This window comes from Panicum virgatum, chromosome 6N (assembly GCF_016808335.1).
Source record: "Panicum virgatum strain AP13 chromosome 6N, P.virgatum_v5, whole genome shotgun sequence".
NCBI classification, from domain to species: domain Eukaryota; kingdom Viridiplantae; phylum Streptophyta; class Magnoliopsida; order Poales; family Poaceae; genus Panicum; species Panicum virgatum.
In genome coordinates this window covers 33723241-33746066 of record NC_053150.1, presented here as the reverse complement: position 1 = coordinate 33746066, position 22826 = coordinate 33723241, and the positions used below count along the sequence as shown (strand labels likewise).

The 22826-nt window shown below is 44.0% G+C and overlaps 1 protein-coding gene across 1 annotated transcript; it reads right to left on the bottom strand.

The window, feature by feature from the left end:
* Positions 1-14259: 14259 nt before the first annotated feature.
* LOC120680060 (transcription factor MYC2-like) lies at positions 14260-15285 on the bottom strand. The gene has a single exon (XM_039961704.1). It carries the CDS (start codon positions 15283-15285, stop codon positions 14524-14526), a length of 762 nt encoding a protein of 253 aa, XP_039817638.1. The 3' UTR covers positions 14260-14523.
* Between the last annotated feature and the right edge of the window lie 7541 nt (positions 15286-22826).

The window sequence follows — 22826 nt, the reverse complement described above, 5'->3', positions numbered from 1 at the left end:
AGCTGTCGTAATAGTTACGGTCATTTTATTTTATTTTATTTGGGAAATGGCCGATCGATGGCCTAACGACTAAAGCAAGTTTATTTCGAGCTAATCCAATTTAGATAGCAGCCTCGCACACCCCATGCATGAGAATGCATCACAAGCGACTAATAAGGGAGAGTGGGTTCTTGTGTTTTGCCAACAATGATTGTCAAGTGACTTAGGATCAGCCCCCCAAGATTACCATCATCAAAAAGAAAAAAAAATCAATATTGGAGATTTTTTAAGACCACTATGTTTTGAAAAGATCTTACATTTTTTATCGAATACGCAAAAGAATTGCCGATCCGAACGTGCCTTTCCATCCGCTACTGTCCATCAATCCTGTTGATCCTTGGAGGTAAGAGGTGTACCGTGGTAAAGCTCTGTTCATAAACAATTGCAAGAAAAGTATCAAAAGAGGAACGCAAGAACACATTGGAGAATATATATATCTCCTACCAAACAAATAAAGAACTTGATGACCTGCACTGAACAAAACTGAATGATCCATATCCGTATATGTTTGTGAGGATTCATATTTCCCCTCAATAGCATGAACATGTTAGAATAATTCATATCCGTATAATGTGATCCAATTTTTGAAAAAAAATCCAAGAATAGTAACAAAGTTAACCCGAAGTATCAGTATTATGAACTCAATTTAGGCTTGCAAAGTTTTTATATGCACTATGCAGTGAACAAAACTGAATGACTACCCGTATCTGTATATGTCACTATGTCAGTGATAAATCATATTTATTGCTTAATATATATCCTGAGCATGTTATTGAGATATACTTCATCTGAATATGTTGAGAATTCAGCAGAAAGTAAGAAAGCAGTTACTACATCTGAATTCACACTACTGGAAAACAGGCTATGGGAACCGGTTGGAAAAGGCCTTAGGCACCGGTTTTCCAACCGGTTCCCGCAAACCGAGACCAATGGTCTCGCCTTAAGACAACGGGTTTTTTCAACCGGTGCCTTAGGCTTACATTGGTACCGGTTGGAAATACCAACCGGTACCAAAGGGGCTGCCACCTTGCGTCAAGGTGGCAGCCCCTTTGGTACCGGTTGGTATTTCCAACCGGTACCAATGATCTTTTCCCTTTTTTTCCGAATTCAGTTTTGTTTATTATATTTATTACTATTTATTCTTTTATAATTGCTAAACGCACTCAATCTCTACAGTACTATACGTTCATTGGTCGTTCGTGTTCGTTTTCAGAGAATATTTGAAACTAACTAAAAGTGAAATGCGAGCATATAATTAAGCTAATTAGATGAAATAATATATTTACAAATTTACAAACATCAAGGCATAACATTTAAAAATATTTACAAATGTACAAGTCATGTTTGCAGTCCAACTACTGGTCCCCTCAGGAGGTCGATGGAAGTCCTCTATGGATGTGACTGTCGTGGTAGAACTCGCCTCTAGGATCCAAGATCTCATTCAAAATGAATCCGGCGAGCTGCTCGCACACGGCGTTGATCCGATCAGTAGAGTAACATTCATCCCCCATTTGAGACATCTATCATTTAGGAAAAAAGGATTAACATCATGTGCGTTAGTACAATTATGAAAATATACTAGTGAACGGTTTGGACGTACTCTCGTGTCTTCATCAGTAGCCTTCCCGCATGGAGTCATGATGTGCAAGTAGTCACACACATAGTACCCACACCAATCAGTTCCTTGTTGTCTCGCACACTTAAGGAGAAACAAATAAATTACTCAATTTAGAACAATTTGGGATTATATACTTAACTAGACAAATCTCTATGAATCAACATACCGGATAATTCATGTTAACGTTCAGTTCGGGCCTCCATTAACCACGTCCTTTGTTATTTTTCACAATTTTTTCCAAACCCTGCGCTCAAAGTTAAGTTTGATATTCAGGAATTGTTATTAACAGAAAAAATATTTGATTGTGCAAACTGAACTTACCTGTTCAAGGGGTCTAGGATATGTTGGATTGCGGACTATGGATTTCTCATTGAGTCAAAGACTATAAGATTGCCGATCTCTACAGAAAGTATGAGTAAAATCCAATGATAACTGCATATATAGATAGGATATATACATACATGCATTAGACAACTTAGTATTTATTTAGTAATATAACAGAGGATTGAGTCGATCAAGGCTTACCCAAAGTTGTATGGTATGAATATATAGGATTTGTAATTTTGCCTAATCAACGAATCGTACATGTTTTGGCACGTTTCCTTGTAATTTTCGTTGAGCACTTTCTGGTTGACTAGCAAAGGAGACATGAAGCCGATCTGATGGTGCCATCCATGTTTTCGGATTCTTTGGGTCTCCTATCTAAACGATACAATAGAAATTTTATAATGCACACATATAATTATGTTCTTGTTAACAAAAAGTATTAATGTGGAGGTAAGTGATACTTACAAAACCCAAATGGTGATGATAGAGACGTCGAGGGCTTGTCGATGGTAAATGTGATATAAATTTTCGAAGTACACCCAGAAGTCGTCCTCCCCGCGAAAGAAATCATGGTCACAATACTTGACTCCAAACATTTTCCCTTCGTCATTCGACATTCGCAGGTACCGGAATGGAGTAGGAATGGGAGCGACAGGGATTTCCGCCTCCACTTGCCCCGTTGCCTCCTCTAGCATTAATCTAGTTTCAGAAAGAAATATCGCGGCATGTAGGTCCGCCTGGAGTTGTACGTCCGTCGGGTGTAGGAGTGGCAACCCTGGCACCCGGAGGGGCTCGGGTCCTTTTTGTTGTATGACAAGCTGGGGAATGGTCTTGCCACATTTTTTCTTCAGATTTCTCACCTTCTGTGCTTTTGTCAGAGTACGATCATAGTCCGAGGATAAGCTTTTCGGTTTTGGTGGGTTGTCTAGATTTGCGAGAAGCTTTTTCCCTAGTTCTAGAGGTACCTTTTCCCTCGGCGGGGGGACTTTAGGCTTCAATTGTTCTTTTATATATCGAGCAGTCTCCTCTTCCAACTCCTCATCGGTTTTCGCATAGGTTAATATTCTTTCGATCATTTTCTGCTTCTTCTTTGAGGGTCCAGCCGCTGGGAGGGATGCTATCTTTTTCTTTCCTTTTTCTGGGTCAGGAGGAGTTAGAGTACTCGTGGTCCTTTGCGCCGGCGGAGACGGTGGTGAAGGAGGTGGTTGTGGGGACGGCGGTGAGGGAGACCGCGGAGATGGGCGATCGGTCTGCACAGGAGCCGTTGTGCTTGCAGTAAGTTTGATGTCGGCCTTGCGCCATAGAATGACCCCGTGCAGTGCGTCTCCCAATGTCTTATCTCCATCCCCTCCAACGAAGTCGAGCTCAAGATCCTCATTGTTTACAAGTATCTGCTCGACTGTGATGGAGATGTAGCCAGGGGGTATCAGCCTTCCATGAATTGTAGTAGAAGGATTCAGGATCAGGGCTGACCCGTATGCGACATGAATGGATATATTTCTTTCTCGCACATGAAGCTCGCACGGTGTCGGCATGGTGACATCGTCCACTGGATACCTCTGGTCATCTACCGCCGTTGGCTCAATCTGGGTTGCTGTTCCGCTTGTACGTCGGGCGCCGCTGTGGATGCACAGCTGCTGCGTCGCTGAGAAACCGGGCTTAACACAACATCCGGGTGCGACCAAGTAGTGCCCCTTTGGCTCAGAGCTAGCTGCACTGCCTTATTGACCCTGGCGTCCATCTGAGATTCCAAGGAAGCAACCTTCCTGGTCATATCTTCTTGCATGGCATGAAGTTTCTCTTCCTGTTCGGCTTTGCTCTTTCGGTGAGTCTTGTAAGAGGAATCTCTGGCCCAAGCAACTTTCCATGGGACCACGCCGATGCCGCGGGCTCGTCCAGGGTGTCCCGGATTCTTTAATGCCCTTGTCAACTCATCATTCTCCCTTTGAGACTGGAATGTTCCTTGTTGGGTCTCATCTATTGCGGCGACTAGATCGCGGGACACTTCTTGCATATGCTCGGGCACGACCAAACTTCCATCAAACTGGTTTAGTGTCATGCCATTAGCAAATAACCACCACTTGGATCTATCCGGCCAATCCCAAGTCGTCGACCTGATGCCTCTATCCATAAGGTCCTGCTCCATCTTCTGCCATTTTTTTACTGACTTCTTGTACCTGGCAGCCCCAAGGTGGTGGCTGTACATCTTATTTGCTGCATTCACCTTGGCCTGTTCAGATTTTTCTTGGGCTTCCTCTAATAGTTTGTATTGTTTGAACTCCTCCCAGTATGGTTTAACCTGAGGAAGATCGTCCCAGTTCGGCTCCTTATCCTTCTTGATGTAATTGATGTACAACTTCTTCTTGAAAGTTGCAAAGGCAAGGGCCATCTTTTCAAGGCACATTTCTTCATAAGTTCTTGGTCAACTCCTTTAGGAAGAGCGAACATATCCTTGAGTTCTGCCCATAGCATTTCCTTCTGATGTGCAGGCACGGCGTGTTGCTGTTCTTCGGGTTTGCTCGTTTTCCATAGTCTTGTGGTGATCGGAATTCTTGCCCAAACAATAATCCCACATTGGTTGACAAATTTTGTGCTAGCAGCCTCTGGAGCACTTGGACAGCCCTCTGTGTCCACTTCTCTGATGACCTGTATTCCCTCCATTTTCTTGGTTGGCCGGCGTCTCCTTTTTGACTGGCTCAACGAAGTCGATGCGGAGGTCGACTAAATTATAGAAAAGATATGTTAATCACAAAACTAATCTACTGAAGTAACCATGCAAATAGTTTTAAGATTCGTACTGGAACATGCTGCTGTTGATTGGGCGGCGGCGCAAAGTCATCATCTTCTTCATCGGCATCTCCAGACATATTCAGGAACGAATCAACTATCCGAGCATCTTCTTCAGCGATTGGCTGGGTGGTGTTGGCCCTTGTATCTTCGTTTATTGCATCCAACATGTATTGCTTGGCGACCTCGTCATCATCGAAGGGGTCCATCCTTTACTGAAACCGTAAAAATGTGTTAGAGTATGTGTCCATCCTTAAATGAAGTAGGAGAATTCAATTCTTTGAACGAATATGCGTGTTTGAAAGAGAGAGAGAGAGTATGTATGTTAAAGGGAGAGAGAGAGTGTGTGTGTGTGTTTGTGTGTTAGTGGGACAGAGAAAGAGAGAGAGAGAGTTAGTGAGTGTGTGTGTGTGTGTGTTTGTGTGTTAGTGGGACAGAGAAAGTGAGAGAGAGTTAGTGTGTGTATGAGTCAGTGTGAGTGTGTGTGAGTGAGTGTGTGAGTGTGTGTGTGTGTGAGAGAGAGAGAGAGAGAGTGTGTGTGTGTGTGTGTACGTGTGTGTGAGCGAGAGACCGAGCATCGGTGAGGAGACAGCGAGAGAGCATCGGTGGGGAGATAGCGAGAGAGCGTCGGGGACAAGGAGACAACGAGATTTAGAGAGAGACCGATCGCCGTTAAGAAGTCGTTAAGAAGGAGAGAGCGTCGTGTTTGATTTCATAATTAAGAATGAAGAATTCATAATACATAAATACATGCATGAGTTACAGAAATACACGAGTTACATGATAAATACATGAGTTACATGATAAATACATGAGTTATAGAAATACATGATAAATATATAAATACAAGCATTATTCACTCTCTATTTAAATAGATGATTAAATAAAGTCTCTCTAATAACTAAATTCTATAATACAAATAAGAAACAGTACAAAAACAGTAAAAACAGTACTGGAAAAGTTTAAAAAGATGTAGAGCACGATGCAAGGATCGCGTGAGCGCAAGAATCGCTAAAATCGGAGTCAAAATGTGAAAGATATGGCTAAAACAAGATTCTAGGGGCTTATTTGCAAGAAAAATCTAGAAAGGGCCTCTCTGGAATTTCTTTTGAACTAGGAAGGACTGCGGGTTAATTTTGAAGAAACTCAGGGTCTCTTTAGCAAAAACGCCGGGGCGGCTCTAGTTCGGCTTGGATCTAATAGATCTGATCCGTTGGATCTCGATCTAATGGCTGAAAAAGGGTGGGGCGGCTTGAGACGCGGCTGCTGGCTCAGCTACGGCTCGGCTCTGCTCGGGCGATGGCTCAGGTGGACGGCGGCTTGGCTAGCGGCTCTAGCGATGGCATGGTTGGGCGCTAGGCGGAGCCGGCGGCTCGGGCGGGCGGCGCTTTGCGCCGACGGCGAGCAGAGGCGGCTGCGGACCGCCGGAGTACACCGAAAACGGTGCTCCGTGGCTCGGTTCGTGGCGGGGTTAGGCCGGGGAGGGAGAAGGGGCGACAGGGAACGTGGCTAGGGGGTCCAGGAGGTGCGGCAGTGACCGGAGGTGGCCGCTTGTCAGCGAGGGGGCGGAGCCGCGGCTTCGGCGAGGAATCGCCAGCGAGATAGAGCGACAGAGAGAGAGGGGAAAGGGGGTATGGGGCTTCCTCACCACCTCACCTAGGTCCGGTGACGAACGGGCGGCGAAGAGGCATGGCGGGGCGGCAGATCGACGGCGGTGACGCACGGGAGCGGTGCTCAGTGGCGTCGGCGCACGGGAGCGGTGCTCGGTTGCGGCGGCGCAGAGCTGCAGAGCGAGGAGCGTCGACGGCAGTGGCGCACGGGAGCGGTGCTCGGTGGCGCAGAGCTGCAGAGCGAGGAGTGTCGACGTGGGGCGGCGGCGGAGGGCGGCAGCGAGTGGAGGAAGATTGGAGAGAGCCGGTGCTTATATGGTGGAAGCCTTGGGCACTGGGTGATAAAGTCACCCGGTCCTAAGGCAGCCTTAGGTACCGGTTGGCCACCCACCCAGTGCCGTAGGTGCCCAACGGGCGGGAACTGAAATTCCCCTCTGGCACCGGGTGGGGAACGAAAACCGGTGCCTAAGGCTTCCACGATATTTGCTTTTCTCGCTTGTTGGCGACGATCTAACTGAAATTACTCGATAGCGCAATGGTAGCTCTAGGAATTTTGTTCGCCGCGGCCACGGTTCGAAACTTCTCAACCCTTTTTTTGGGACTAGGCAGCCTTAGGTACCAGTTCATATTTCGAACCGGTACCTAAGGCTTTTCTGTTTCTTTTCATTTCTCTTTTCTGTTTCTTTAATAAATCTGTTAGTTGCCTAATAAATCTGTTAATTGCCCAATAAATCAAATATTGCTTCATGATATTCGAAAAAATTATTGTACCTAATAAATCATATAATGCCTAGTAAATAAGTTAATTGCCTAATAATTACATTAATAGCCTAATAAATCATTTAATCGTCTAATAAATTAGTTAATTAAATAATAAATCTGATAAATACCTAGTAAATCAGTTAATTGCCCAATAAATATGATAATGTTCAAAGCAAGTAATTACATTAATAGCCTAATAAATCATTTAATAGCCTAATAAATCATTTAATCGTCTAATAAATTAGTTAATTGAATAATAAATCTTTTTAATGCACACTAATTTTAATTACTACAAAATAAATCATTTAGGTACATAACTAATTATTATAATTGCATAGTAAATCTTTTAAATGCACAATAATTCTAATTACTACATGATAAATCATTTAGGTGCATAACTAAGCATTTTAATTGCATAATAAATCAAATAATTGCATAATAAATCATTTAATTGCCCAATAAAACAATTCATTGCATAAGAAATCTGATAATGTTCACAGAAAATATTACAAGACATAATCATTCAACTAAGGGAGTATTAACGATGGTTCCCTTTACAATCGTCCCTTCATTATGATCATGACGTGCGTACGGAGCCTCCTCTTCGGCTAAAAGAATACTTGTGTCAACCTCCACTGCGAACGGAGTCATATCTTCAATCTTGTTGTATTCTTCTTCATATGTGACATCATCGACTCCCACAATTTTTCTTTTTCCTGCCAGAACAATATGGCGCTTTGGCTCATCTTCGGCACCTACAAAACTTGATTTATTCCTGGACTTGTCCTTTCTCGGTTTGTTAGACATGTCCTGCACGTAGAAAACTTGAGTGACATCTTTAGCTATGACGAATGGTTCGTCTCGATAGCCAAGCTCTTTGAGGTCTACCATTGTCATTCTGTACTCGTCGATATCGACACCTTTTCCTGTGAGTTTAACCCATTGACAACGAAATAGAGGTATCTTCAACGGCCCATAGTCGAGTTCCCACAACTCTTCAATGTAACCAAAATATGAGTTCGTTTGGCCACTAGAGTTGGTGGCATCTATACGGACACCACTATTTTGATTGGTGCTCTTGTTATCTTGGGCTCTTGTATAAAATATGTAACCATTAATTTCATCTCCTTGGTACATCAGGATTGAATTTGCCGGACCCCTGGCCAGCCAAGCTAGCTGTTCATGAATTTGATCGTTGGCCATGACTTCCTTCTGCAACCAGGTGGTGAACGTATCGTTATGATGTTTTGTAATCCATGTCTCAGACTTCAAAGAGTATATGCTTCACACAATTTGCATGTGCTCCTCCATGTATGGAGCCACCAAGACTGATTATTGCAGAACTATGAGATGTGCTTTGCTCAACGTGGCATGATCTGTGGCATTTACTGATTTTCTTCCAAGTGTGCCCTTTCCAATCAGTCGCCCCTCATGACGTGATACTGGAATCCCAATTGGGCAGAGTTCTTCCACATAGTCAACACAAAACTCAATGACCTCCTATGTGACGTAACCCTTCGCAATGCTTCCTTCTGGACGAGCCCGATTACGAACGTATTTCTTTAGGACTGCAAAGTATCGTTCAAAAGGGAACATATTATGAAGGAAAACAGGACCGAGAATACCAATCTGTTTGACGAGGTGAACTAGAAGATGCGTCATAATATTGTAGAATGATGGAGGAAATATCATTTCAAGACTGATTAAACTTTGGACAATATCCTCTTGTAGCCTGCTTAAACTCGATGGATCGATTGCCTTCTGAGAAATTGTATTGAGAAAGGCGCATAGCTTTATAATTGTTGCTCGAACATTAGCTGGTAGAATACCTCTAAGTGCAACGGGAATCAATTGCGTCATCAACACGTGACAGTCATGGGACTTTACGTGTGTGAATTTCTTCTCTTTCAAGTTCAGTAGCCTCTTTATATTCAAAGAGTAGCCTGATGGGACCTTGATACTGTTCAAACAGTCGAACATACTTTGCTTCTCTTCCTTACTAAGAGTGTAGCACGCAGGACCTAGATAATGACGTCCTTTATCCCTTTTTTCTGGATGTAGGGCATCCCGTTGTTTCATACGTTGAAGATCTTGCCGCGCTTCCAATGTATCCTTTAGCTTACCATAGACACCAAGGAAGCCTAGAAGGTTCACACAAAGATTTTTTATTAGGTGCATCACATCAATTGCGTGGCGGACGTCTAAGACTTCCCAATAAGGTAACTCCCAAAAAATAATCTTCTTCTTCCACATAGGTGCACGTCCGTCATCACTCTGCACTGATCTGCTGCCGGGTCCTTTTTCGAATACTTCTTTTATATCTTTGACCATTTCAAACACTATTTTCCCACAACGGTGTCTAGGTTTGGTACGATGATCTGCCTTTCCATCGTAGTGAGCATGCCTCCTCCTTAATGGGTGCTTGATCGGAAGAAATCGACGATGACCCATATACACAATCTTTCTACAGTGCTTGAGGTACGTGCTGTCGGTTTCTTCTAAACAATGGGTGCATGCCCTATAACCCTTATTGGATTGTCCGGAGAGGTTACTTAGTGCTGGCCAATCGTTGGTGGTTACGAAAAGTAATGCACGAAGTTTAAAATGATCCTCTGCGTGCGCATCCCACATACGAACACCCTCCTCTTTCCACAACAATAGAAGATCCTCAATCTGTGGTTTTAGATACACATCTATATCGTTACCGGGTTGCTTCAGGCCGAGGATAAGCACCGGCATCATAATGAATTTCCGCTTCATACACAACCAGGGAGGAAGGTTGTATATATAGAGTGTCCCAGGCCAGGTACTATGGCCACTGCTCTGCTCACGGAAAGGATCCATTCCATCCCTACTTAAGCCGAACCTTATATTCCTCGCATCATTTGCAAATATTGGGAATGTTCTGTCCACTTTTCTCCACTGTGACCCATCAGCGGGGTGTCTCAACATATTGTCTTGCTTACGTTCTTCTTTGTGCTATCGCATCAATTTAGCATTCATTTTATTCATGAACAAATATTTCAGACGTGGTATTAGAGGGAAATACCACATCACCTTGGCAGGCACCCTCTTCTTGACACGCATCCCCTCAACGTCGCCTGGATCATCTCGAGGGATCTTATACCGGCATGCGTTGCATACAGGGCGTGAATCCAAATTTTCATACTCACCTCGATATAGGATGCAGTCATTAGGACAAGCATGTATCTTCTGTCCCTCTAATCCTAAAGGACAAACAACTTTTTTTGCCTCATATGTTGTCGCTGGCAAGGTGTTACCCTCAGGGAGTAAGTTTTTTATAAGTTTCAGCAACTCCTCGAATCCCTTGTCAGACAAACCATTTGATGCCTTCCATTACAACAATTTCAATGTCGTACCCAACTTCTTTTGGTCTTGTTTGCAATCAAGGTACAACAATGTTCTGTAGTCCTCCAACATACGCTTCAGATCTCTCGATTCCTTTTCTATTTCGCAACCTTCCTCAGCTTCGCGCAGCATCTGACCAAGATCATCTTCTACAACGTATCCTTCAGTATCTTCTTCAGGCTCACCCATTGCAGTGTCATTCAAAAAGGCATTATAATTGGCTGCAAAGTCAGAAATCCTGTCCTCTTCTTCTACATTATTATCCAGCATAATTCCTCTTTCGCCATGCTTGGTCCAAACATTGTAGTTCGGCATGAAACCACTACTGAACAAGTGACTGTGAATGGTTCTTGATGATGAGTAATCCTTCTCATTCTTACAGAATTTGCATGGACAACGAACGAAACCGCCATACTTGTGTTTCTCGACCGCTTCTATGAATTCATGCTCGCCATCAATGAACTCCTTTGAACGTCGGTCGGCCATGTACATCCATTGTCGACTCATCTGGGTCCATAATACATTTATATACATCATTGTAGTGTACAAATAGTTCATTCATACTACCAATTTATAACTAATATTGAATACGCTATTAATAAAACTGAACTACAAAATTATAACGATGCGTATGGCCTTAAAAACTTTGTTTCTCTATATGGAACTTTATATTTTTGTACAAGAAACGACACATGTGGCCTTCTGGCCTAGCTGAGCTGCGGGTCTCGAATTGGCGCAGCATGCATCTCGAATGTGAAATCTTGTAAAGTTTTGGAATTTTGAAGGGAACTAAATAAAGCACCCTTGCATATGTAATTGATAATATTTCCATACAAAATTATAATTCAAATATATAATTGATAATGCATATAACAATAATAAATAGATACTATTCACTTATCAAATAAATTGATAAAACATATAAATACAATAATTTGATAGTATTCACATATCAAATAAATGGATAACCCATATAACTACAATAAAATGCTACAACTAAAAATAATTACACATATATAAACTAAATTAAATGATAACTGCTTCTAAAAACCAATTGCTAAGTTATGGAGAAAAATAACTAATTTTTTTGAAAAAAAATAAAAATCGCCTCCCCTCCCCTCACTCTGCTGCCATGAACAGTGAGTTCACGGCAGCTTGGAAGGGGGAGAGGTTGAGATATTTATAGGCGTTGACAAAAGGCACCGGTTGGTACCTATGACCCGGTGCTAAATGTTATTCAATAGCACCGGGTCAAGGCACAAACCAGTGCCTTTGGCCCGAGCGTCAGCCGGCACCGGGTCGTGGCAGGACCCGGTGTCGTTTGCAGCACAATAGGCACCGGTTGGTCTCACCAACCGGTGCCTATACCGGCGTCTGCATTTGGCATCGGGTGGTGGTACAAACCGGTTCCTATGCTGCCACATTGGAATCGGTTTGTACCTCCACCCGGTGCCAATTGTCCTCCACGGGGTCGGTCCATGGTCAAAGATACCAGCTGCTGTTGCAGCCGGTACCGTTGGTACCAACGGTACCTGCTGCAACAGCAGCTGATACCTTTGGCCTGGACCTTTGGCCCGTTTTCTAGTAGTGTCAGAAGAGATGTTAACGTTGAAATTAAAATCAATTAAGCAATAGAAAACAAGTCCTCAAAATAAGAGGAGAGGTCTGTCAAACCAAACAAGCAGTCAACCAAATGCACAGCTTGTTATACATCTCATAGATCAGACTGCAGGATAAAATAACCATGTGTCATGCCTGGATCACGAATTGTCCTTCAACGCACGAACTACACTTCCGCGGCGCGGGGAACCAAATATAGACCACAGATGCATGGAACATGAAATTCAGAAGACGAACACAAGAAGACCACACTGTTGACAGCATCTCGATCACTTGAAGCAAATAAACTGATACATGATACAACTGATGACTCTATTTCTCTGGGAATTTGAAAGTGATCGGGTGCTCTAGCCTAAGAGGAGGAGGGGTGAATTAGGCACTCTAAAAACTTAGACCTATGGCTCCAACTAGTTTGCACAAAACTTAAACTAAAACATGCTATCTAGATGTGCAACTAGGTTGTTCTAGTGCTGAAACCCCTATCCCAAAAGAGTTTAGCAACCTATAGCCTTTCCTATCAAGAAACTATTCTATGAAAGTAAAGGCACACAAATTGCTAGTATAAAATGCGGAAGCTTAACGAGCGGGATAGGAGATAGCAAACTCTTGACGCGGGTTTTTATCCCATGGTTCGGTTAGCCACAAAGGCACACCTACATCCACGTTGTTGTAGCACTCACTAAGAGTATTGCTACTCGGCCACCAAGTCTCTTCCGTGAACACAATCACGGTCACCTTGGTCCCGGGTTCCACTAAGGAGCTTCTCCACAAAGGATGGGGGTCTCCACGTCCCCCGCACAAAGATGTCATCGCCGCTCCACACCAAGTCGGAGGGTCGATGACGTTGCCGGTGAGCTTCACGCTCCAAGGTGCCGGCGCACCAAGCTCTTGTTTTGGTTCACTAAAGAACCACAGCACAAAGGCTCAAGGCCTTGCAATCACACTCACTAAGAGCTAACCTTTACACAACACTCTCAAAGTGTGCTAAGGGCTAAGGATATGATCTTGATGCTCTTGTATGGCTTGGAGATGTTCTTGGGTGTGTGTGTGGGATATTTAGCAACTCTAGCAATCTTCAAATGGCCAGGGTGAGGCATATATATAGGCCACTAAGTCTTGTAGCCGTTGCTCCAACGGTCATCAGAAAATCTGTGTATCATCGGATGAACCGATGTCTCTGGCAGGGGTAGCGTCAGTTCATCCGGTCACTCTAAGACACGAAATAGCCGTTGAACTTCTGACTGCTGACACAGTGATCACCGGTTGAACCGATGCTTTATACCGATGCATCACCGGTTCATCTGGTGCTTAAGAATCTTCTCCTGGGCGCTTACGTCATTGCACCGACGCAATACTTCGATGCACCGTCGGTTGAACCGGTGCTGAAGAAACTTCTCCTGGGCACTTGACATCGTCTCTGGTACACAGTACAGCCCAATGCACCGATGCCCTTTCTTGGACCGTCGGTTCAACCGGTGGCTATAGGCTGACTTGGCTTCGATTCCCTTCTACACCAAACATCATAGCGTCGGTTCTTCCGACAAGCGTCGGATGCACCGATGCTTAGACATCGGTTCTTCCGGTGCTACTGCTCCGAAGAGCTTTCAGGGCGCTGCCCTGAGACCCGCGAGGGGCGGCTCCCCCTCGACCCCCGTCCGCTAAGCGGAACCCCCGTAGGGGCGGCCCTTCGGGCCTTGCTACGCCTATCTTTTCTTTCTCTTTGTCATCACTTGAACCTAAAAGCCTGAGAATGGTCATCTTGACAATCATATTAGTCCAAGTGTTGTGTTAGTCATTCGATCACCAAAATCACTCGAAATGGCATAAATGGTGCCATGTTCCTTATAGAATTGAAGCTCTTCGATTCAGTTGTTTTTGACTGAACAAAATCCAGAACTTCCCGAGAAATATGTGTCTAATCCAAACGAACCCTCGATCGGGTTTAATTGTATATGCTGCGTAGGGAATGGATTCAATTCCTTTGGACTTGTGACTTGTCAGCAGGTAATACATGAGCTGACTTCCTCATCAATCCAATAGCACACAATAATCTAACCCCTCTCGATCCTTGAAACAAGCCCTAATATAAGTTGTAGCCATTATTTTTGAGTCGATGCGCCACCACCAAAAATATAAACACACTAATATAATAAGCACTATATGGTATATGCATGTGCAATAATGCAAACACGGACACCAACATTGCAATATATAGATCGAGAATAAAGATGCACGTCAGATGACATGCAGCTAGCTAGCTTGATTTGGTGCCAGATTATGTCAAGCCGGCCACAAATTGAAACACGAGTAGGCGTGCTTTATTTGGCGACGAATCTGAGATTCTGAGTATATCAGATCATCGCAAACCTGCCGACCCAAGAACCCAAGATGCTAGCCGGTCTGCTGCAGCAGGTGTAACAATGCTGCGCGGAGGGCGCGCTCGTCCCGCAGCGCGGCGGCGGGCACGTCCACGACGGCGTCCTGCACGGTCATGCCGCCGACGAGGCACACGCTCGCGTGCTGCACGGGCAGATCCAGCCAGCGGAGCACGAGCATGAAGCGCGCGGGGGCATGGCGCGCCGCGGTCGTCAGGCGCAGCGCTGCCGCCTCGCTCCCCACCATCCGCACCTCCAGGTTCTCCTGGACGGGGGCGGCGGCGGCTGCCGCCACGGCAAGCTTGTTCTCGGCCTCGAGCTGGTCGACGCGGCCGCGCAGCTGGGCGATGTAGGCGGCCGCGTCGGCCAGGAGGGACGCCTTGTCCATCCGCGACACGGTGGGCACGGCGGCCCGGAGCTCGCAGAAGAGGCGGTTGAGCTTGTCCCGCCGCTGCCGCTCCGCCTCCACGTGGGTGATGGCCGTGCCTTTACTCCGGGGCCCGGGCTTCCGGCCCCGCCTCTTGGGCGCAGGTGGCGCCGGCGGCCGGCCGGACAGTTGTTCTTCGATGCCCTGGGCCCGCGAGGCGTCGTCGCCCCCATCTTGCAGCAGGGGCCCATCGTCCAGCATGCAGTCGTCCATCCCCAGCCATCGCTCCAGGACCTCGGCGGACACGAAGCCGGGTTCCTGGTGGTGGTGGCCGGCGGCGGAGAAGAAGGAGGCAGCGGAGGGAGAGCTGCTGGTGGTGGAGGCGGGACACGCAAGCTCAAGCTCATCCATTTGTACTACCTTGTGCGTGGAAGGGTAGGCTCTCGCCATATATATATAGCTACGTAGGTAGTGATTGGTAGCCTGCGTTGAAGTCTAGCCAGACTTCCACAGTGAAAGATTCTTGCTAGCGCACAACTGAGCTCGGAGGATCCGAGGTTTTGCTGGGGTGTTTTGTTTCCTGTTTGAATTCTCTTACTAAACTTTAGTCACTGTCACGATAAACGAGAATCTTATCATTTAGAGTATTAAATAAAATTTATCTATTTATGAAACTTTTTGCACATATAGATGCGAATTTAGATGCTAATTCTCAAAGAGAATTTAATGAGCCTAATTAATCTCTAATTTGCTATCATAACTATCCTCTAATCATAGATTAATATACTTTATTAGAATATATTCGTATCGTGAATTGGTCTAAAGTTTGTAATTAATTTGTAATTAAATTTTATTTAATATTTCTAAATGTTAAGATTTTCTTTGATCGACCGGAACTAAAGTTTAGTCATCCGGATGGACACAGTCTCAATCATTCCCCAGCATCCTGATTTCGATTCGATGGGATTGGACGACTGGCGGCCTTCATTTTCCGTCCGGAAATTCTAGAAGCAAAATACAGCAGTACAATGGTAGTTCTCGCTATTCGTTAATTCAAACCGTAGGTGATTTCTTCAATGTTAATTCGTGTGTAAAAGATCAAGTAAGACTGTTGTACATGACAGGATCGAACCACCCAATTAAAAGGCTGGCTACTATTAATCTATACTCTATGGCTCCAAGATTTGGAGCAACGCTGTGAGACGTGGCCATGTACTGTTCATGCAGTACCCACGTGGGGCCCACACACTGTTCAGGTGGGGCCCACGCACTATTCAAGTGGGACCCACATATTATTCAGTTGGGACCCACACACGTTGTTTCGTGGGACCCACCGTGGGTCCCTTTATTTTTAAAAAAATATATTTCTTCCATTAATTTAAAATTTAAAATATATTTAATTACTCCCTATATATAAACATAATTGCTAGACTTTGTATAATACGTTCGCATGCGGTAGCCCTACTACTTTTTGAACTTTGCTTTCACTTCGTAAGCTCCAAAATATATAATTGAATTATTCATACTCTGGTATGGAATAGGTTATTCCATACCCGAGTCAAAACCTAATAATTGAAAACAAATAGGAAAAACTAGTGAAGCACAAAACCTAAAATATTTGAAGCCAAAATAGCTGATTAGAGATATTCATATGTGTGACTATAAATCTTTGATTATATACAGTCTAGCATAGAATTTAGTTTCTCATCGCAAATATTAACCTATGCACATGCAGTGTTGATCTTGATCAATGGATTTCACGGAGTTGTGGTGGCATGAATCGAATTTTCCCTTTTTTTTTTAGACACATAGGACCAGTACTCTGTTGTTCCTATTGTCTATCATTTTTCATCATGGCCATATTTGTGTTTAACAACTAAACCAGGGATAGTAACCTTTAAGACCAATCCAATAATAAGACCAAAAAAATAACTAAGATGGACAAAGCTGCTTGTGAGAGGATACGCTCATAGAAAATTAAATACAAATCTTTACTATCTGCAAATCGACATTGTGTCAGTGTCTGGTGTGACACGCACAAGAACAGGGAATAAATTGTTGGTGTGTATATATATCAACCAGAATACCCAAATCAACAAATGATAATAGAATTTGTACAGAAATTTAAACATGCGCATATGCAGTAGTACTAGTGTATTATTAGTTGATCAAATAAAACCATCCCAATTTAAAACCTATTACAGAAAAATGGGTGGATTATGATAGATCAGTAAGTTTTTTGACAAAAGAAATGCACGCTCTTATATTGACCTGAACCTCATGGTCCAGACATTTAGATGATCAGACGGTAAATTACCAAAGCATTCATGGAAATCAATTGTCCTCTCCAGTCACTGATCTGCATGCACCACATCAGCTCTCTCTGGTATCTGCAGCATCACACGTAGCAATATTAACAAGTAAAATATATAAGTATTTCTTGAAGAATCCCCAACTTACAAAGAGCAATTCAAGTTTGACTTGGATGAAGATTCTCCATTTATTACGTTGAAACTTGCAACCTTTGAAAGCAAATATATCCAGGCAATGTTGAATTTTCTAGAACTAAATGTGTGCGCATTGCATCTCTGAACCACCACACACTGGTGGACCAAACATGGCTCATATTGCTAAACTGACTGAGATGCATCGTACCTCAAAATAATGGATGTGAGACTGCACAGTTATAGCAGGAACTGGCAATTGGTTCACGAGAAAGATGGGAATGAGATACAGGCTAATCCACTAATGCCCAAATACAATTGCAGTTATCTCCCTTGACCGGATGAACTGGCAATGCTTCCATTAGCTGCAGAGTTTGATAGTGCAAACTGCTTCTGCCCAGATTTTAATTATTTTTCATTCCGTCCCCTGGCAAAACATTGAATGTATCAATCAAAGGCATAGTGCATGTATCACAAGCATATAGATGGAACAAGGCATATTTGTCGGACAGAATATAGTACAATGAACCATTATTTCCTCTCTTGTGTTAGATTAGCAAAGTATATTGGCGGTGTTCGGCTGGTGCTCGGCCGGCTGCTCTTGGCTGGTTCTGCACTCACAGCCAAGCAGCAGCAGCCGAGCAGCCGAACGGAGTGATTGATCCGAACATATGATCTCATATATAAGGCATTAGGCAATTAAACGATCCAGGAGTTGTCCTAGTACCAAATATTTAGTTGGCTAGTCCAATCTCTACAAACTTTGGATGTACACGTGAAGTCATTAGGCTCAATTAGATCGATTAAGAGCTACAGCCACGTTGAACAGGTAGGTGATGCAAAAACTTGGGATCGAAAATCAAATAAATCACTCACAAAATCAAAGAACTGGATGGGATTTGTCTGTATTATACCTAGAATTACACCACTGTGCGCAGCTGCACTTGCCGATCCGGTGATGTGAAACTCGTTGTCCACCTCCAGAAACCTCGTAGCAGCTTGCTCGATGGCGTTGCCATTGGATCCCCCATAGCTGCCAGCTCCATGCCGTCACTGCTGACTGATTCCCCGCATCCGCATGCTGAACAACGCCGCCCGCTGCAGCCGAGGCCGCTTCTGTGCCCATCGCTACTTCCGGCAAGAATGTTGCAAGCACAACCTAGAACGACGATGACGTACGCGAGCAAGGTCGGGTCGGGTCGGGAAATCGAGGGAAAGCTAGACAGATCGAATCGGAGTGGAGTATGAGTGGGCACCTCACGCAACAGGGGGGAGATCAAAAATCTTCATTCATCGTCACCGCCGATATTTGACGCCGCAGTCAAGACGTCCTCCGGAGACGGGAACGGCGACGGGAGGACGGCCTCGCGGAACAGGGTCGGGAGGATGGCCTTGCGGAACGGGGAGGGATGAGGGAGCACCGTTGGAGGGGGGAGTAGCGTCGACCCCCGTCCCCACGCCGTCGGAGGAGGGGAGCGGCGCCGGGAAGGAGCGACGTCGCCGCGGGGGTGGGGCGGGGGGGGGCGCACCGGGAGGGATTGGATCCATCGGAGGGGAGTGGTGTCGACCCGTCTCCACGCCGTCGGAGGAGGGGAGCGGCGTCGGGAAGGAGAGCGATGTCGCGGTGGGGTGGGGCGCTTGGATGGATTGGGGCCGCGTGAGTGAGAGGAAGCTGCGACCGGCAGGGAGGTGCAGACGGGAGCTAGGCGGTTGGGCGTGGGGACGGAGGGGGTTATTTAACTTGTTACCATTACTAGGTTTGTGTCCGTGCGTTGCTACGGGCAATACAAATTATAGACAAATGATACTTCATTCTTAACAAGAAACAACCAGTTCAATGGGACAATGTAAATTGCACTCGATGATACACACGAAAATAGATCACACGAAAATATAATAATTAATAAAGTACATTACATGTCATCTATTTATCCATCCAAGTACACATCTGGTCTCGCAAAAGCAAAAGAGTCACATATTGATGTCCAAGGCTAACTAAATATGCAAGTAAATGGATAACAAATTCTATGGCACACAAATTTCATCTAGGAGATGGACCTAATCATATATAGTAATGAAAACGAATGGCAAACTCTGAAAATATTAATGATGGAGTAAATAAGCACAGACATGTAAATAAGAATTTTACACATTTCAATGAAGCTACACTTATGTTCCATGCGCATATAAGAACTTAAAGACTATTATATATCTGATGACATAGAAATTCATATTTCCACATTTCCACAAGCACCATATGCGTGCACAAAAAACAGTTAATTCTTACACGCTAATATTTGTACTCTATCAAGTGGTCACTACACCCATGAGCAAAAATCACTCAAGTGCAAGTTTGATTTGAAAAATATGCCTAAATTACAAAGGCAACCGCTAGCATCAAAGCTTACAAGGGTACCATGAATGCAGGTAATGAAAGGATATTCAGTTTTAGAAGGTCCATCACCATTCTGGAACAATTTGATAATTCAAATGCCCAAAACCTCAACAAATCAAAAGCGATAAAGGCAAATGCTCAGCACCTAAACAACTAAAGCGACAATCTGACAGAGGATACTCCTCAACAACCCCACGCTGATGCATTGCAGTGGCATTCAACTAAACAGAATCATAGCAAATATTACAGGCTTGGAGCCATCATCAATTGCCAGGTACACTTTGCAACAAATATATATGGAGAAACCATGTATCATGGTCCTCTGTATAAGTCTCAATATAATAAAACAAAAATTTCAACGGAGAAAAGGGACTCACAACTGTCGTGTGCTCGGTGAAAGGCAGAGTAGTGGTCATGTCCAGCGACGACAGCAGCTGACGGTTTACCTCCTGCACGGTCTCCATCCCTAAGTCACTCAGGGACAACTTAAGCTAGAATTATGATATAATTATACTGGAGATACATGTTTTTACTTTGTCTGATTAAGCTAGAATTATGAATTTCATCTATATAGTAAAATATTTTATGTGTAGTTACTTTCATTAAAAAAACATTCAGCACTTGTTTTTGTAGAAGTTGCGAGAAACTAAAGATCGTATTGCTTTTAGCCAGGTTGTGTGAAAGTCTACAAACCTGAATGGGAAGTGAAGCAACAAGTTTTTCGACTGCAAGAATGATATTTTGATTCCCACACCACCAGAAGTCCATGTCCATTGTAATCTGCTCTTTCTTAAAACTCTAAATCTGAATGGCTAAACACAGAAAAACATATGTCATGGCAAGTTTTTGTGAGAGCACATAACTATGAATTCGACACCATTTTGTCTCAGCAACCTTCTATTTTCGGTGGAATAGTCTCAAGGGAGAGTCTGCTGAACTTCAGTGTGGATATCCCTGGCGGTCGATATTCATCTAGTGGTTCCATAGAATCCCTGGTGACCATGGTACATTAAGTGCCCACATTTTAAGATTATATTATACGAACAGACATTACAAAAAATCAAACATAGTTTGAATTATTTATTATATGGAAGCACCGGTTTCTTACAGTAAGTAAATTCACTTGAGAACTTTGCAAGTTCAGAAATTATGGGAAAAGAAACAGAACCGATATTGCAATTTTGGAGAATACCACAAGTACCTAGACTAATCCAAACTTACATAGTGTGGTTCAGTAGTTTGAAAGTGTTTAGCAATGTGAAAAATGCTGAACTCAACCAATAAAAATCCAGTGTTATGTTAGTCTCCAACAGTCTAATATTCCAGCATGTTTCATCATGTAACAGGAGTCTAATATTCCAACAAATGAATAAGGGACCGAATGCCTTGGCCGCCTGATCATCTAAAACAAATCATCTGAAACAAATCAATGTTAACATATTGGGCTTTTTTCCTTTAATTCAACAAATTAAGCATCAAGTTTAGATTACAACAAAATAAAAAAAATCCCCATTGTAGACATAGAGTTTCAAGCTGGTTTCTTGCGATTACCAGAGTACGTAATTGTCACAGAACAGTCCAAATAATACCGATCAAGTGCACTAATCAATCATTTAAGCTTAATCCTCAGTTACTGCACTCAACTAGTACACCCAAACTGCCTGTTGTAACCAGGATCGATTACACGGGAACTCTCGCCAAAAGACGAGCACAGGTGATTACAAGCAAAAGCAGAGTTTAAATTAATTTACAAATAGAGTTTAACACAAGCTTCCGAAATAATTTACAATAAAGTTTTACAATCCAGGGTTACATTTCAAACATCAGAGTTCAAACACAGCGGAAGTAAACAAAGTTTAAAACAGAGACCCAAAATACAATACGATAACTGCCATCAACGACAAAAGACGAGCTTCACATCTTGCCCTCTGATGTGAGGCCAATCTGCCTGCACTTCACGGAGAAGACGGGGCCCACTCGACCGTCCAACCCGGAGGTAGAGGTTGACAAATCCAAGATGCGCAAATCTCCTCGGAGTCTTCCGGAACACAACCTGCTCAGAAGGGGTACAATCAAACCCTGAGTACTCTAATACTCAGCAAGACTTACCCGTCTATGGGTATACTTAGCCCATTATCTAGACATGCAAAGTTGTTTGGCTCTGGAGTTATTTTGCTGAAAAGCTGCTAATATTGGATCCTTACTTTCAATATTTTAACTCCAATTGAGTTGACCGCTATAAACTAGGTTTGGCTAGTTCTCTAGAGCACACATGGTTGATCATATTAATCTTTAGTAGCATACAACTCAACCTTTCCATTCCAGTCTCATTCCACTTCTTTACTACGATGCGACGAAGTGACCAAGGTTCTCATAACCGCGAGTCACGGCGAATCGATCCGATTTAACCTTGCAAGGTGGACCTAACTCACACGCCAAGTGCGACCCCGTCGAGTCAAACCGAGCAACCATTCCTACGATTACCCCGAAGCCTAAATCAAGGCCGCCTGCACCCGGATGATGAGCTCCGCACACCCGGTGAACCTGTGGACGACTTCACCATCCGTCATCCCTACCCAGCACCGCAGGTCGAGAATCAGAGTTCGACGCAATTTAGGTAATTAGCTTACCGGTTTCGACTACCTCCTACTCCCGGCATATGGTTAGTACTGTTCAATCTTGGTCAGCACGGCCAGCAATGGTACGGTCCTCAATCGACACAGGTGGACACTCAACTTTCCGTTATTCCATGGTCATGTCCGACTTTCCCTCCGCCCGGTCTCCATTTCCATTCTCCGTATTATTTCTTACTTTCTTACTGACGTATCAAACCTATCTCTCGTGGGTGACAGGAAATCACCCGTCTTCTACCGGGTTTAACTCAAGCGTAGCAGTGCTATCGATCTGCCCACACTAGTAGAGACACTGGGTAATCTAGAGATCATGCATCTAGGGTTCCACACAACTCCTAGAAACTTAATCACAAGTACATAATTAATAACACTTTATAAATTTAAAGTAAGGGTTATGCTCCGGGGCTTGCCTTGCAAGTCAGCGAGGTTAACAACGTCTCCTGGAGCTTGCTCAACGGCTTCCTCGGTCTGCTACTCTCC